The 17,188-nt window shown below is 41.5% G+C and overlaps 1 protein-coding gene across 2 annotated transcripts in view; it reads left to right on the forward strand.

The window, feature by feature from the left end:
* The window catches only part of KCNQ5 (potassium voltage-gated channel subfamily Q member 5), a 591,803-nt gene that overhangs the window by 552,551 nt on the left and 22,064 nt on the right, over positions 1-17,188 (forward strand). For both annotated transcript variants that reach the window (XM_033217657.1, XM_033217658.1), the window contains one exon: positions 9,365-9,473. In XM_033217657.1, coding sequence (XP_033073548.1) covers positions 9,365-9,473 — 109 coding nt within the window. The remainder of the gene's footprint in view (positions 1-9,364; positions 9,474-17,188) is intronic.

Here is a 17,188-nt window from a genome sequence, read left to right on the forward strand (position 1 = left end):
GAATTGGAAGAATGGGAATGAAGAGGGATTAATTAATGGCTACAGTTTGCTAGAAGAAATAAGTCCTAGTGTTTGATAGGTCAGTAGGGTGACTATAGGTTACAACAATCTGTTGTATATTTGAAATAGCTAGAAAAGAATAATTCAAATATTTCTAGCATAAAGAAAAGACAGATATTTAAGATGATAGATAGCCCAAGTATACTGATTTGATCTTTACAAGTTTTATGAATGTAATAAATTATCACATGAACTCCAAAAATATGTACATCTATGTATCAATGAAAAATAGAATTATTTTAAAAAAGAAATACAGAAAGAATCTAATCTGTAAAAGGAGGTGACTAAGAAAAAGAACTAGAAAATGCCTGTCCTTCTTCCATAAATACCTTCATCTTACTGGTAAAATTTCATAGTGGAAATAGAAATATGGTCTTTGGACATAGCAGAAACTGTTCTTCTTTACCATTCTCTCTCTTCGTCATCTAAAGTCCAAGTGGTCCTTTCCAGACAGTATGGAAAGTAGCAATTAGTGGTTTTTCAAAATTCAAAATTTGGCTTAGATCTTTTTATTTTATTTTTATTTATTTATTGATTTATTTATTTAGAGATGGAGTTTCACTCTTGTTGCCCACACTGGAGTGCAATGGTGCGACCTTGGCTCACTGCAACCTCCTGTTCTCAGGTTCAAGCAATTCTCCTGCCTCAGCCTCCCAAATACCTGGGATTACAGGTGCCTACCACCATGCTCAGCTAATTTTGTTGTTGTTGTATTTTTAGTAGAGATGGGGTTTCATCATGTTGGCCAGGCTGGTCTTGAACTCCTGACCTCAGGTGATTCACCTGCCTCGGCCTCTCAAAGTGCTGGGATTACAGGCATGAGCCACCGCACCCAGCCTGCTTAGATCTTTTTAAATGTTGAGGAACAGAGTACTTGAAAGCAAATCCTGAACACTGCTAATTAATAGGAAACGGGAAAGGCTTGGGGAAGACAAACAGTTGCATTTTATATTTATTTTTCTCCCTAATGCCAAGCATGGACCATTCATGGGGCTAACTCTGCCAGAGAGGATCCCAAGGGGATCCCTCACAGAGAGCAGGACTTTGGGGAGGACCTTGTTCCATTGGCATTTTGCCCTTTTCTGAGTAGGTTTTGACTAGGTGGTCACATGAGTTCACGGTCCCATAACCTACATCTCCCAAAATACCAGGACAGAGAGGCAAACGTGTAGTTGGAGAACAGAGGGCCAACCTCAGCTGGAAATGTAGCCCCTCCTAAGTACTTTAGCATTCAGAGAGGTTTAAGCCCCTAGGAGTAATAAGAAAGACATTTAATGTGTTATTAACGTCACTGGAAAGAAAATTGACAACTCAAGATACAGCAGGTCCACAAATAAAATTGTTTCCTTCAACATCGTTTTATTAGATGGATAAGAAAAAAAAAAAAAATGATTCTTGGCTGGACCACTGTCTGTGTGGAGTTGGCACATCCTCCTCAGGCCTGCATGGGTTTTCTGCAGGTTCTCTGGTTTCCTCCCATATCCCAAAGCTGTGCACTGAAGTTCATTGGCATGTCTAAATCATCCTCATCTGAGTGAGTGTGGGGGTGTGTGTGAGCATGCTCTGCTATGAGGTGCATCCTGTCCATGGCTGTTAGCTGCCTTGTGCCCTCCACTGCCAGGATGGGCTCCAGCCACCCTCGACCCTCAACTGGAATAAGTGGGTTGGAAAATAAATGAATGAATGAATGAATGAATGAATACAAATTATCGTAAAATCAAAATTTGTCAGACCAGACTCAGTGGCTCACACCTGGAATTCCACACTTTGGGAGGTCAAAGCAAGAGGATCATTTGAGGTCAGGAGTTCAAGACCAGCCTTGGCAACATAACAAGACCTCTCCATCTCTGCAAAGAATTAAAAAATGAAAATAAAAACTATCCAGACATGGTGACATGTGCCTGTAGTCCTAGCTAAAGGGAGGCTAAGGAGGGAGGATAACTTGAGCCCAGGGGGTTGAAGTTGCAGTTACCTATGATCACACCACTGCACTCCAGCCTAGGCAACAGAGGGAGACGCTGTCTCAAAAATAATACCACTAATAAATAACCATATATCTGGCAGTAAAATGAGTTTGGTTAAAAATAACTAAATAGGCCAGGCACGGTGGCTCGTACCTGTACTCCTAACACTTTGGGAGGCCGGGTGGATCACATAAGGTCAGGAGTTCAAGACAAGCCTGGCCAACATGGCGAAACCCCGTCTCTACTAAAAATACAAAAAATTAGCTGGGCATGGTGGCAGGCACCCATAATCCCAGCTACTCGGGAAGCTGAGGCAGGAGAATCGCTTGAACCCAGGGGGACAGAGGTTGCAGTGAGCCAAGATGGCACCACTTCACTCCAGCCTGGGCTAAAGAGCAAGACTCTGTCTCAAAAATAAAATAAATAAATAAGTAAATAAATAGCATACAATAATCATACAAATACACAACAACTGATGCAGTAGGAAAGCACCCAGCAAGCCCACCAATATTTGCTCTTGTTTTTTAACTGTATAGTGGTAGGAGGTGCCCCTTCTAATTTTCGCTTGGCAATCATTTATTCTTTGATTTAACCTCCCCCACCATGACCACTGTCACTCACTGATTCACCAAAAATTAGGTAAATAATTATCTTACTTGTTTTTATTAACATTTCTTAGGCCGGGCGCGGTGGCTCAAGCCTGTAATCCCAGCACTTTGGGAGGCCGAGGCGGGCGGATCACGAGGTCAGGAGATCGAGACCATCCTGGCTAACACGGTGAAACCCCGTCTCTACTAAAAATACAAAAAACTAGCCGGGCGAGGTGGCGGGCGCCTGTAGTCCCAGCTACTCGGAGGCTGAGGCAGGAGAATGGCGTGAACCGGGAGGCGGAGCTTGCAGTGAGCTGAGATCCGGCCACTGCACTCCAGCCTGGGTGACAGAGCGAGACTCCGTCTCAAAAAAAAAAAAAAAAAAAAAAAAATACCACTAATAAATAACCATATATCTGGCAGTAAAATGAGTTTGGTTAAAAATAACTAAATAGGCCAGGCACGGTGGCTCGTTACCTGTACTCCTAACACTTTGGGAGGCCGGGTGGATCACATAAGGTCAGGAGTTCAAGACAAGCCTGGCCAACATGGCAAAACCCCGTCTCTACTAAAAATACAAAAAATTAGCTGGGCATGGTGGCCGGCACCCATAATCCCAGCTACTCGGGAAGCTGAGGCAGGAGAATCGCTTGAACCCAGGGGGACAGAGGTTGCAGTGAGCCAAGATGGCACCACTTCACTCCAGCCTGGGCTAAAGAGCAAGACTCTGTCTCAAAAATAAAATAAATAAATAAGTAAATAAATAGCATACAATAATCATACAAATACACAACAACTGATGCAGTAGGAAAGCACCCAGCAAGCCCACCAATATTTGCTCTTGTTTTTTAACTGTATAGTGGTAGGAGGTGCCCCTTCTAATTTTCGCTTGGCAATCATTTATTCTTTGATTTAACCTCCCCCACCATGACCACTGTCACTCACTGATTCACCAAAAATTAGGTAAATAATTATCTTACTTGTTTTTATTAACATTTCTTAGGCCAGGCGCGGTGGCTCAAGCCTGTAATCCCAGCACTTTGGGAGGCCGAGACGGGCGGATCACGAGGTCAGGAGATCAAGACCATCCTGGCTAACACGGTGAAACCCCGTCTCTACTAAAAAAAATACAAAAAGCTAGCCGGGCGAGGTGGCAGGCGCCTGTAGTCCCAGCTACTCGGGAGGCTGAGGCAGGAGAATGGCGTAAACCCGGGAGGCGGAGCTTGCAGTGAGCTGAGATCCGGCCACTGCACTCCAGCCTGGGTGATAGAGCAAGACTCCGTCTCAAAAAAAAAAATAAATAAATAAAAATTTATTAAATGTATATGTAGCTCACATTTGTTTCAGCGTTTAATATTGTGTTTTGTATCTTTGTGTAGAAATTGCTGATGTTTTTGTGACCAGAAATATGCCATAGGACTTTAACTCTTGTTTAGATCACATAGCTGTGGTGAAATCGTTTTCATTATACATAATTTCACTTAAAGTCACAATTTCCAAGAACCTACCGAAGACATTAAGTGAGGACTTGGTGTACTTATGAAGCAGAAAGACGGCATCTTGCTCATCTTTGTAGCTTTGAAGCAAGAAAAAAAAATTCCCTAATTCACTCCTGCTTCAACACATGCCAGCAAAGATATATTTCCTATTCATTTGCTTTAACTACACCTACCCAAAAAAAGGCAGGATTGAGTGTTTAATTTACAGCTTAAGCAATCAAATTATAAAGTGCTGTATAAAACTGCACAATCAGATGCATTTGAGTATAATGTAATTGATGACTGACTCTCATCCTCTGTCCAGCCCTGTTCCTAAACAGGATGAGTCTCTTACTGGGGTACAGGATGTTGATGGGGAGTGCAACATTAGGCTGGGAGGTAATATCTTGTAATCATTTGGGATGTTCTCAGGTTCATTTATGTGTGAACAATGTCGTTTCACTATCTTTACTTTTGTGCTTATTGTGACTGTACACATCTGCTGAAAGAAAGTTTTCCATTAACTTCAAAATTAAAGGACTCTGTATTTTATGCTATTTCAGTAATTGGACCTGCATTATCAAGTTATGGCTGGTTATACTGTGTTTTCAAATACAGAAGTTATAATATAGGCTTGCAGGATCTGTCTTGTAACCACTCCAGTGTTCCCCAGCTTTCTGAGATATGGGAAGAGACTAAGATAGAAGTACCTCTCATTCAGATGCAGATGCGGGAAAGCAGTCATATGCCTCTATTTTGAAGGACAGCATACAACACTCTTGTGAATTCTGTACTGACAATCTTTTTTTTTTTTTTTTTTTTAAGAGACTGGGTCTCACTCTGTTGCCCAGGCTGGAGTGAAGTAGTACAATCACAGCTAACTGCACCCTTGAACTCCTGGGCTGAAGCTATTCTCCCTCTTCAGCCTCCTGAGTAGCTTGAATGACTGCAGGCACACACACCACCATGCCCACCTTTTTTATTTGTATTAATATTATTATCTGTAGAGACGGGGTTGCCCAGGCTGGTATTAAACTCCTGGCCTTAAGCAATCCTCCTGCCCCAGCCTCCCAAAGTGCTGGGATTAAAGGAATGAGCCACCATGCTCAGATGTATTGGGACTCTTGATAAAGTTTGTTATTCAATATTTCCTTTGGGGAGCTAACATCTGGGCATCTCCCAGGGCTCCATAATGATGGCTGGTGGCTTCAGGTCTGTCAGCCACCCAGTCTGTATATGAGTCCTCTATTCCACCTGACCTCTCCCCATCCCTTACACACACCCCTTGAAGTTCCAGAGTCTGTATATTTCCAAGGCTCCTTTGGGTGTGGCCTGACCCAGCACATGGCCATGGTGACCACATTGCTCAAAATCAAATCTCTGGATGTTATGGGGTCCACACCATGCCAAGTGCACCAGCCATGTGAAAGAAAATGTGATGCGGGGGGAGATGGGAACCCAGATACCAATAAGAGATACAAGAAGGGCAGCTGGGTGTGGTGGTTCATGCCTGTAATCCCAGCACTTTGGAAGGCCAAGGCCGGCAGATCACCTGAGGTCAGGAGTTCGAGACCAGACTGACCAACATGGTAAAACCCCGTTTCTACTAAATATTTTAAAATAAGCCAGGTATGGTGGTGGGCACCTGTAATCCCAGCTACTCGGGAAGCAGGAGAATTGCTTAAACCCGGTAGGCAGAGGTTGCACAGAGCCAAGATTGTGTCACTACACTCCAGTCTGGGCGACAGAGCAAGACGCCATCTCAAAAAAAAAAAAAAAAAGAGAGAGAGACAGAGATACAAGAAGGGCAAATCTGGAAGCAGCCAGAGGTGAGGTTCAGGGTCAGACAGCTCCAGAACCCAACTGCTGGGGTTTAAGTTCTCATTCTGTCATTTATTCTCCAGGTGTCCTTCAGCAAGTTCCTTAGCCTTCTGTTCCTCACTTTCATAATCTATAAAACAAGAGGTAATAGTAAAACACACTTTATGGGGTTTTGATACAATTAATTAAAGTTCTTGGCACATAATTAGATTTCTCTAAAAAAAAACACACACACACTTATTACTATCATCATCATTATTGTCCTGGAGCAAAGAATTGGAAGCCATGAAGGAAAGTTTCCCCAGCTGTATTCATTTCCTTGGGCTGCCATCCCCAATTACCACAAATCAGGTGACTTGAAAGCACAGAAATGTATTATCTCACAGTACAGGAGTCCAGAAGTCTGTGAAATCATGGGATCATTATGGTTGCTTCCTTCTGGAAGCTCTGCGGGAGAAACCATCCCCTGCCTCTCTCCTAATGACTGGTGGTGGCCAAAAATCCCTGGTCTTCCTTGGCTTGTAGATGCATCACTGCAGTCTCTGCTTCCATCTTCTCTGTGTCCCTGTGTCTTTGCCTTTTCTGTTTCATAAAGACATTTTTGCTGCATTTAGGGCCCCCCCAATCCAGTGTCATCTCATTTTGAACCTTACATTGATTACATCTGCAAGACCTTTATTCCAACTAAGGTCATATTCCGATGTTCCACATGGACATAAATCTTGGGGTGACTATTCATCCTACTACAGCAACTAAGAGCAGGTTAAATAAAATCAGAAGAAACCACGGACAATTCCTGGAAAGAATGTCGTCAAACCATGGTCATGATGTTTACGGGCTAAAAAGACTGTGTTGTGTGGGTGGTCAATCCAGCAAACTGGGCTACCCTGAAGGTCATCACTGAGTCCGAACCAACTGTCAAACACAGAGTTAATCAATATACTCTCATTCCAACTGGGGCAAACTTCTCTGGAGAAAACACGTATCTGACAGGAGCAAGCTATGCACATCAGGTAACACGCACGTGTAGTGAGCTCTTTGCCCTGTCTCTCCTGACATGTTGTAGTCACAATTTAACCCCAAACTCATTCTGACACTGAGTAATGCAATGCAAAGGGCATGGGCTTTGGAGCCTCAGGGAACTGAATTTTAATGTCATCCTCTGCAACTTACTAGCTCCACTTGCCACCTTCATGGCCTCAGATGAGGTACTTACCCTCTCCAAGCCTTAATTTCTGCATCTGAAAATTGGTCATAATACCACTAACAACTTGTAAAGTTGCTGTATGTATGAAAACTAATATATGCAGAAGCTGCACCTAAGTACCTGGTGTAAATTTCAATGAGTGATTGCTATTTGTCTTAGTCTATTTGCACTGCTATAACAAAATACCTGAGACTGGATAACCTATAAAGACTAGAAATTCATTTCTCACAGTTCTGGAGATTGGAAGTTCAAGATGGCGCCTTGCTACCGAGTCTCCCAGAAGGGACAAACGTTATGTCCTCACATGGTAGGAAGACCAGAGGGCAGGAGGGCCTACCTAGTTCACTCCAGCCCTTCTATAAGGTCACTAATCCCATTCATGAGGGCTCCACCCTCATAAATGAATCACCTCCTAAAGTTCCCACGTCTTAACACTATCACACTGGTGATTAAATTTCAACATATGAATACAGGAAGACAAATTTAGAAAAATAACACTATTAGTATCATTATTGTGAGGTAGTAGTTTCATCTCTCCCCTGCTAGGCTTGAGGGCAACAAAGCCAAAGGGACCTTGAAGAAGAGCTGTGAAGATCCATGTGTCTACATGTATCTCATCATCTCTTCCCCCACCACCACCGGCATTACAGCACAAAAGTAAACTGCATAAACACTCTGTAAATATTCATTGATGTAAATGACACACGAACAGCATTACAAATATAAGCACTGCCTCAGTGAATGAACCTCCAATAGCCTTTCAAAATTTGGAGCCCAACCAGGACAGCCCATGGCAAAGTCTTTCCCTTTCATGACTTAGCAAATGAATACTGCACAGAGCAAAGGCAACACAAAGTAGTATTCATCCTCTAGTGTATGTCAACATTTAGAGAGGCTTGGACCATATAAAAATGGTATTTGTAGGCCAGGCACGATGGCTCACCCCTGTAATCCCAGCAATTAGGGAGGCTAAGGCAGACGGATCACTTGAGGCCAGTAGTTTGAGACCTGCCTGGTCATGGTGAAACCCTATCTCTAATAAAAACATAAAAATTGGCTGAGTGTGGTGGTGTGGGCCTGTAATCCCACTTGTGGGGCTGAGGCATGAGAATTGCTTGAACCCAATAGGTGGAGGTTACAGTGAGCCAAGATTGCACCACTGCACTCCAGCGTGGGCGACAAAACAAGACTTTGTCTCAAAAAAAGAAAAAAAAAAAAAACGATATTTGGAGGCCACATGACTCCTCTTTCATGAGAGCATTTTTATTACTTTATTTACTTTGTATTACCACAATAATACATGTTCACTGGAGAAATGTTAGAAAATACAGGCAAGCAAAAACAATAAAATCATTCTTAATTTCAGATATATAGAGTTTTTCTTTAACAATATATTGTGACACTTTCCCAGTCATTAGACTTCAACATCATTTTTTAAAGTTGTCTAATATTCCATTATATAAACCCACCAATATTCATTTAACCTATCCCCCATCAGAGGAATTTTAACTTCATTCCAATGTTTTGTTACTGTAAACAGAAATGCAATGAAATAAGCTTATTCTTTATTTGTTTTACAAATTCATAATAATTTGGCATTTAATATAACCCTGCTCCCTTCCCCAAACACTTGCAATTAACCCAAAAGTAAATTTCCTTCATGTATGAAAAACTGATTTTTTATCCAGTCTGAAAATCTGCTCTCCGCTTTGGCTGTATGATCTGAAGCAAGCTCTTTCCTGGCCTCCTATATCCAGTAACTAATAAGTTGTCAGCATTCTTGGCTCTGGCTACTTAGCTTACTTGTTCAGGGCATAAGGCTAATGGGGTCAATGTCATGGGATGGGAGCTTGATAAAATAGGCCAGTTAGTTACAAGTCCAAAGACTATTTCTGTAACTCCAGACAGCTGTCATTTAAAAACTGGCTGTTAGTTTCCAAGGAACTGGGCAAAAGAGCATAGGTAGATCCACACAAATCCATCACCAGTACTGGAAACATAATGTGTCAATAGCTTCATCTTGCCCGTAGAAAACAGTTCAGAAAAGTATTCATATTTAAAACTGGGGAGGCTGTAGGAAAACAAGAAAGAATAATATTGGCAAGACAATTGGCTGACCTTATACATATCTTGGTTTATCAGCTTAGTCTGTGAGTATCCCGCCATTTCCACGTGAGAAAAATTCAGCAACATGTTTCAAATTGCGGATGGTGGTGTTATTTAACTGGCAATATTCTCTTGCAGCTGACACAGCCCTTGGCACTGACGATGTATATGATGAAAAAGGATGCCAGTGTGATGTATCAGTGGAAGACCTCACCCCACCACTTAAAACTGTCATTCGAGCTATCAGGTTGGTGAAATCTTGAACAAAGTGATTCAGAGACATACTTATGATTAATTGAATTACGATGTTGCTAAATTATTTTTCTGCAGGTAAATGTCCTGGAATAAACACTTTCCCTTTTCCTATTCATCCATATGCCTATTGAATTGTGAAATATTTGTTTCTTAATAGAAAACTCTGCTGTGTTCAACACAGAGTTATAAAACGTGGGTGGGATTTGAAAAGCCAGGTCACGTTTGAGAGATTACACGAGTCTTGGCTTCTCATGTGTATTTACTGCTTTAAGGACATATAGTTTATTGATGCAATTGGATTTTTTAATTATTTTTATGACTTGCTCCAATCTATATTCTGTACAGAATTGTATATCAAAGAAAAGGCCTTGTAGGTTATTTCAAAATGGGTTGAGTTCTGAAAATGGGAAACCTAAAGTATTTTGCAGTGACTTAGTCTTATTACCCGAAATGTAATTGTTAAAGGCTGATCTTAATTTGCTTCCTCTACTGGTGGCAGAGAGCTAAGAGAGTATACCCAGCAACTTAAATTTACATTTTCCGTGACCTTTCCCACCACACTCACACAGACAGCCGCATGCATGTGCACACACACACACACACACACACGCAATCAAGATCTGGACTAGATTAACTGCTGCATGCTCAGCTGGCCCAGTTTAATCCTTTTGGGAGAATTGTGTATGTCAGGGAATGCTGAGTAACTATATTGCAAAAAAAAGAAATACCTCTGCCTGTTGGTGAAAAACTAGAAGAAAGTTCAAAATATCCAAACCAGGCCAGGTGCGGTGCCTCATGCCTGTAATCCCAGCACTATGGGAGGCTGAGGGGGGGGCAGATCACTTGAGATTAGGAGTTCGAGATAAGCCTGGCCAACATGGCAAAACCCCATCTCTACTAAAAATACAAAAATTAGCTGGGTGTGGTGGTGGGCACCTGTAATCCCAGATACTTGGGAGGCTGAGGCAGGAGAATTGCTTGAACCCGGGAGGTGGAGGTTGCAGTGAACTCCAGCCTGGGCAACAGAACAAGATTCTGTCTCCAAAAAATAAAATAAAATAAAATATCCAAACCAATTTAGCTATTCACATGTTTGGTCTAATCTTGAATATTAGTATGATTGATTACTTATTTCTGTTTTTAGTTGGTCATTTGGCATCATGTTAGACATTTATTTACTCTATAGTTGAGAGTCACTAGGAAAGCAGAAATGAGTTCTAAAGATTTTCATAAATGTTTGTGGGGGCAAAGAAAATCATGGCATGATGAAACTCCAGAACATGTTTAAACACTATCTGTAGCAGCAGACTATAAAAAAAAGTGAAGTCCAATTACTTCTCAATGGAACCCTCAAGTGACAAACCCTATGGGTGAAGAGATTACACCTTCCTATTTGGCCTGGACAGTCCCAGATTATGCCTCTAGTCTCATCATTAGTGTTAATAATGCTCCCATCTTTCTCAAAGTATCCCAGTTTGGACAACCAATTATACAGTCACCCTATCTCTGGTGAACCTAGAAGCCTTGGGTGATGTATAAGCCCAGATAACCGAGAATATGTAGTGAAATGTTGTCTGAAACCTTCAGTTAAAGGGATAGAGAGGATTTAGAACTGCACTGTCCAATATGATAGCCACTGGCTACTTGAGGTTACTGAGGCTATTTAAATTTGAATTAATTAAAATGAAATACATTTTAAAATTCAGTTGATCAGTCGCACCATTCATATTTCAACTGGTCAATAGCCACAGGTGGCCAGTGGCTACTTCATTAGACAAAGAAACAAAACATTTCCCTTGTCACAGAAAATTATATTGAATATTACTGGTCTAGAAGTCACCTTGAAATTTTTCACGTGTTGAGTATATCCATAAAAGACCCTAAAGTGAAGGTGGGGCAATTCAGTCCATGAATTAATCTGACTTGCAGCAAGTAGGGAAAATCTTATCTAGTGAGAGCAGATTAGGCTTCCTAAAAGTCATACTTAACCCAGTTTATGTCATTTCCCAAGACCTTCTGAAGCTTTCTGCTTTTGCTTTACAACCTATAAAAAGGATTGTGAGCTGCAAGAAAGAAAATGAAATAGGTTTATTCTGCTAGCTAAGCACTTTAGCAATGGCTTAAGATTTACTTTGTTATTCTTCTTGAAACTTGACTGATTTTTGTGAAGTCCTTTGCAGAATTCCTTTGCTTTTCAGAATTCTTTCTTGGTTCTTATCTTTAATGGAACTTTACTATTTACATGTCTATCTTTTTGTAGATTCTTGATGTTTTCTGCTTGCTGCATTGTGATATCTGAGGGAGATGTTTTTCTCCTCCATATCCTGATTCTGCTTAGTGGTTTTTCATCACTTCTAAATTCCATTTCAAATTAACAGATTATGTCGCTTGAACCCAGGAGGCGGAGGCTGCAGTGAGCTGAGATCGTGCCACTGCACTTCACCCTAGAAGACAGAACAAGACTCTGTCTGAAAAATAAAAATAAAAATAAAATAAAGAAAATACAATTAAATTAACAGATTCTGTAAAAACCTAATAGCTATGCTCAATAGCTTAATAACCTAATTGAAAATTTTTTATTCATGGTGTACTTAATTTCTAAAGATACTTAATTTAAAAACCAACCAATACAATTAGCAGTTCTAAAAAGAAGTTTGCAGGTATAAGTTCTAAATCTTATGCAGAAGGATTCTTTTCCTAAGGAGTTTAATTATATTAATAAGTTCAACATCAGTTGCCGGCGGGTTTTTTGCCAGAACCAGCCCACCTCTTGCAGCTCCCCTGAAGCAGTATGTATATGTATACATACTGATTGCAAGTGTGAAACATCTATTATTCATCTCTAAAATAGTAACTCTGGGCATTTTTCTTGTTATTTTTTAATTGTTAGAATATTTAATATGAATATTTAAATATGCCTTTTGTATTTCAGTAACTCTTGCAATAGTAGTTTTTCCTAACAGCCAAATTAAAATGTGTAACAAAAAATATGTATTCCACTGCAAGGATGACAATATGGAAAATAATATTACTATCTTCACAAAGAGCAAAGTAAGAGTTCTTATTTTCAGTTATCAATATTTATTAAACATCTGCCATGGCCGGGCGCGGTGGCTCAAGCCTGTAATCCCAGCACTTTGGGAGGCCGAGACGGGCAGATCACGAGGTCAGGAGATCGAGACCATCCTGGCTAACACGGTGAAACCCCGTCTCTACTAAAAAATACAAAAAACTAGCCGGGCGAGGTGGCGGGAGCCTGTAGTCCCAGCTACTCGGGAGGCTGAGGCAGGAGAATGGCATAAACCCGGGAGGCGGAGCTTGCAGTGAGCTGAGATCCGGCCACTGCACTCCAGCCTGGGCGACAGAGCGAGACTCTGTCTCAAAAAAATAAAAATAAAATAAAATCTGCCATTTTTTAGAGATGATTCAGGACACTCTTTGAACTTGTCCGAATTCTATTATCCAAATGCACTCTGACACTTTTTAAAAAACAAATAATATCACTGTTTATGGTACATAGTAAAGAATGACTATTCTTAGACTATTTCCAAACTATGTCTTTTACTCAGAAGAAAACTTAGTTTTGTATATTTCTTCCAGAATTATCATAGATTTTTCTCAAAATATTATTTCAGGGAAATGCAAAAATTTGCTGGAAATGTGTTTTGAAACTCACCTCTAGGAGTAAAGATTGTACTTATTTTTAACAAAAGCCCCATATTTTAGTGATTCAGTTCAAACAATGTTAAGTTTCTTTTTATCCACTCATAGAAATTAGTCCCTAAATGGAAAGATAAAATTAGCAGGAAAGTAAACAAACAAATGGATAGACTCTAGAGGATTCTACACACTCACTTATACCTATTTCATAGTAGATCACCCGTTTTTCTATCACTGTCTTAAAACTATAGCCCATAAATTACCTAGATATGTTCCTTCACAATGTCAAGCATCTGGCTAACTGGGACTATCTGAAGGTAACGGACTATTCCTTTTCATGCTAGTACTTGGCTTTGTAGTCATTACATATAAATATATGAATCTTGGGCAAAATTTTACACAAAAATTAATATATCTTTTTAAATTTTAAATAACAGGCCAGGCATGGTGACTCATACCTGTAAACCCAGCAGTTTGGGAGGCTGAATTGGGCAGATCACTTTAGCTCAGGAATTCAAGACCAGTCTGGGCAACATGGTAAAAACCTGTCTCTAAAGGAAAAAAAAAAAAAAAAAAAATGAATGATACTAAAATAACAAATATTTGAAAGTCATATACACCTGCATATTTATGGAAGAGCCCCAGAATAATAACTTTTTGAAATATAACAGAAATTGTATTCATGTACTGAACTGGCAGGTAATTTATCAGATATGCACACCAACACAACATATAAGTACCGTGTAAAGGATTCACCATTTGGGGGAAAGAGCTTTGTTAAAACAGTGCAGTGCAAAGCTTACCTGCTTCTTACCAGTATTGTTTTCATAGAATTACTACATCTAGAATTAAGGTTACTCTTTTTTTCAATTTTTAAAACTATTTCAACAGATATAAAATTACCCTGTCAAATTGCTATTAAAAGTTTCTAAGCACTAATCTCTTCACGGATTGGTACCCAACGGTTGGTGAAGCTGCTCTGGTCCTTAGACCACACTTTTAAGGCCACTCTTAATAAGATCCTCAGTGACAGTTGTTTTCCTGTCAGTTTGTTTTATACAACCATGTTTTCTGTCAGTTGTCAAGAACTGAATCAAAATACCGTGCAACCTGTTCTTTTTGTGAATATCAACAAAACCACTGATGCAGATTACTCATTATTTTGAAGAGAAATGACCAAGAAACTATCGATTGTGTCTTGCTCTTACCGTCTCTTACTATCTCCATGCAATAATGGTCATGCCTGCTATGTTTCACTTTATGCATCCTTTTCTTTCCCAGGCCAGACTAGCCTTTTAGAGAATCAAATAAATACATGAATAAGGTCCAGGGTGAAAACTCAAAGAAGTCTTTAGTTGAAACTGAAGCTCGAGGCCGGGCGCGGTGGCTCAAGCCTGTAATCCCAGCACTTTGGGAGGCCGAGACGGGCGGATCACAAGGTCAGGAGATCGAGACCATCCTGGCGAACACTGTGAAACCCCGTTTCTACTAAAAAATACAAAAAACTAGCCGGGCGAGGTGGCGGGCGCCTGTAGTCCCAGCCACTCGGGAGGCTGAGGCAGGAGAATGGCGTAAACCCAGGAGGCGGAGCTTGCAGTGAGCTGAGATCCGGCCACTGCACTCCAGCCTGGGCGACAGAGCGAGACTCCGTCTCAAAAAAAAAAAAAAAAAAAAAAAAAAAAAAAAAAAGAAACTGAAGCTCGACTTTATACTGGTACCATTGGCTAATTCTATCCCCTCCTCCCACCCCCCCTGAAGCTGCTAGGGAGAAGTAGTCCAAGAAACAGGACAGCCTCTCTACACCCTTGAGCAACTCACACTCCCTCTTCAAGCCTCTGTTTCCTCATTGGCAAACTGGGGATGGTAATGGTATTGACTTCCTAGGGTTGTAGTAAGGATTAATAAATGAATAAACATTTGCAAAGCACTTAGAACAGTATACACAGTCAGCACTATGTAGATGCTAATATTATTACCCTTGAGTTGTCTGGACTCCTTATGCCTTCCAGCATGCTGCCTCCACTGCCCATCCTCTGCTCTGGGTCAGCCTTTTCCTTTCTGAGCCCCACCCACTCCCATGATGAGTCACATGAGAGGAGCACTTTGTTGCCTCTTCTGAAGGATACTCCCATCTTCCAAAACATATACAGCCTCACCTGCTTGCATCTCCTTCACCTGGAAGCACTTGCCATTTTCCCTTTGAAGTTACCTTCCCACCACCTGGGCTGAGAAATTACTCAGAGCTGGAAGAGCAATTTTTTTTTTTTTTTTTTTGAGACAGAGTTTTGCTCTTGTTGCCCAGGCTGGAGTGCAATGGCACGATCTTGGATCACCACAACCTCCACCTCCCAGGTTCAAGCAATTCTCCTGCCTTAGCCTCTCGAGTAGCTGAGATTGCAGACATGCGCCATCACGCCCAGCTAATTTTGTATTTTTAGTAGAGACAGGGTTTCTCCATGTTAGTCAGGCTGGTCTCGAACTCTCGACCTCAGGTGACCTGCCCGCTTCGGCTTCCCAAAGTGCTAGGATTACAGGCATGAGTCACTGTGCCTGGCCTGGAAGAGCAATTTTTTCACCCATGAAGAGCAACCATGAGTCAATGTTCCAAGTAAATTTCACCTCTTTTCTCCTCAGGGTGAGCTTGTTGCCTTCCCAGGCACCCTCTGAAGAAGCAACAGGACAATGAAAGGAAGAAGTTAGCTCTTCCCTCTCCCTCCCTGACCCTCGTCGAGGCCTGATTATAGACTCTTAAAGCTCTTCCCAGGGGTTCAGTGCATGCATCTGAAAAATAGCTCTTGAGTTTCAACTGTGCACCAGGCACAGAGATAAACGTTAACAAGAAAGATGGATCCCTGCTGAGAGTTGTGAGGAGCTACCAGAAAAGTAGAATCGATTACAACCCAGAGCAGCAAATTACTACAATGACAGAACTCCAGGACGGTTTAGGCCAACCTATATGGGCACTTTTGGGGAAGGTAGCATTTGGGAAGACTCTAAAAGAAGGAAAAGAAGAAATCTGGTAGATATGTAGGAACTAGCCGGGTTACTAAGGAGGGTGGTAGAGGATGGGCAGAGAACACTGCAATTGCAAAGAAGCAGAAGTGAAGGTGGCATTAGAAAGTATGAGTGATCGGCCGGGCGCGGTGGCTCAAGCCTATAATCCCAGCACTTTGAGAGGCCGAGACGGACGGATCACGAGGTCAGGAGACCGAAACCATCCTGGCTAACACGGTGAAACCCCGTTCTACTAAAAAAATATGAAAAAAAAAACTAGCCGGGCGAGGTGGCGGGTGCCTGTAGTCCCAGCTACTCAGGAGGCTGAGGCAGGAGAATGGCGTGAATCGTGGAGGCAGAGCTTGCAGTGAGCCGAGATCGCGCCACTGCACTCCAGCCTGGGCGACAGAGCGAGACTCTGTCTCAAAAAAAAAAAGAAAGAAAGAAAGTATGAGTGACAGTTGAAGGTGGAGAACAAGGATGAGGAGAATATGGCTGAAGGGAGGTGCAGAAACCCTAAGAATGAACAGGAATGTGGAGGATTCTAAGTACAGAAATGAATTTATCAGATCCGTGCATTATATGGTTTGGATCTGTGTCCTTGCCCAAATCTCGTGTGGAACTGTAATCCCCAGTGTCGGAGGAGGAGCCTGGTGGGAGGTGATTGGATCATGGGGGCGGATTTCCCCCTTGCTCTTCTCATAATAGCAAGTGAGTTTTCATGAGATTGGTGGTTTAAAAGTGGGTAGCACCTCCCTCCCACTTCTCTCTCTCTTCCTGCTGCTCCCGCCGCATAAGAAGCCTGCTTCCCTTTTGCGTTCCGCCATGGTTGTAGGTTTCCTGGGGCCTCCCCAGTCATGCTTCCTGCAGAGCCTTCAGAACCATGAGCCAAAGAAACGTCTTTTATTTATAAATTTTTCAGTCTCAGGTATTTCTTTATAGCAGTGCAAGAACAGACTAATACAGTGTTTCGTTTGAAAACTTGGAAAGATGACTCTGATTGCAATGTAAGGAATGTATTGGAAAGAGAGAACTATTATTACAATACCTGGA

This window comes from Trachypithecus francoisi, unplaced genomic scaffold (genome assembly GCF_009764315.1).
Source record: "Trachypithecus francoisi isolate TF-2019V2 unplaced genomic scaffold, Tfra_2.0 Lachesis_group10, whole genome shotgun sequence".
NCBI lineage: Eukaryota > Metazoa > Chordata > Mammalia > Primates > Cercopithecidae > Trachypithecus > Trachypithecus francoisi.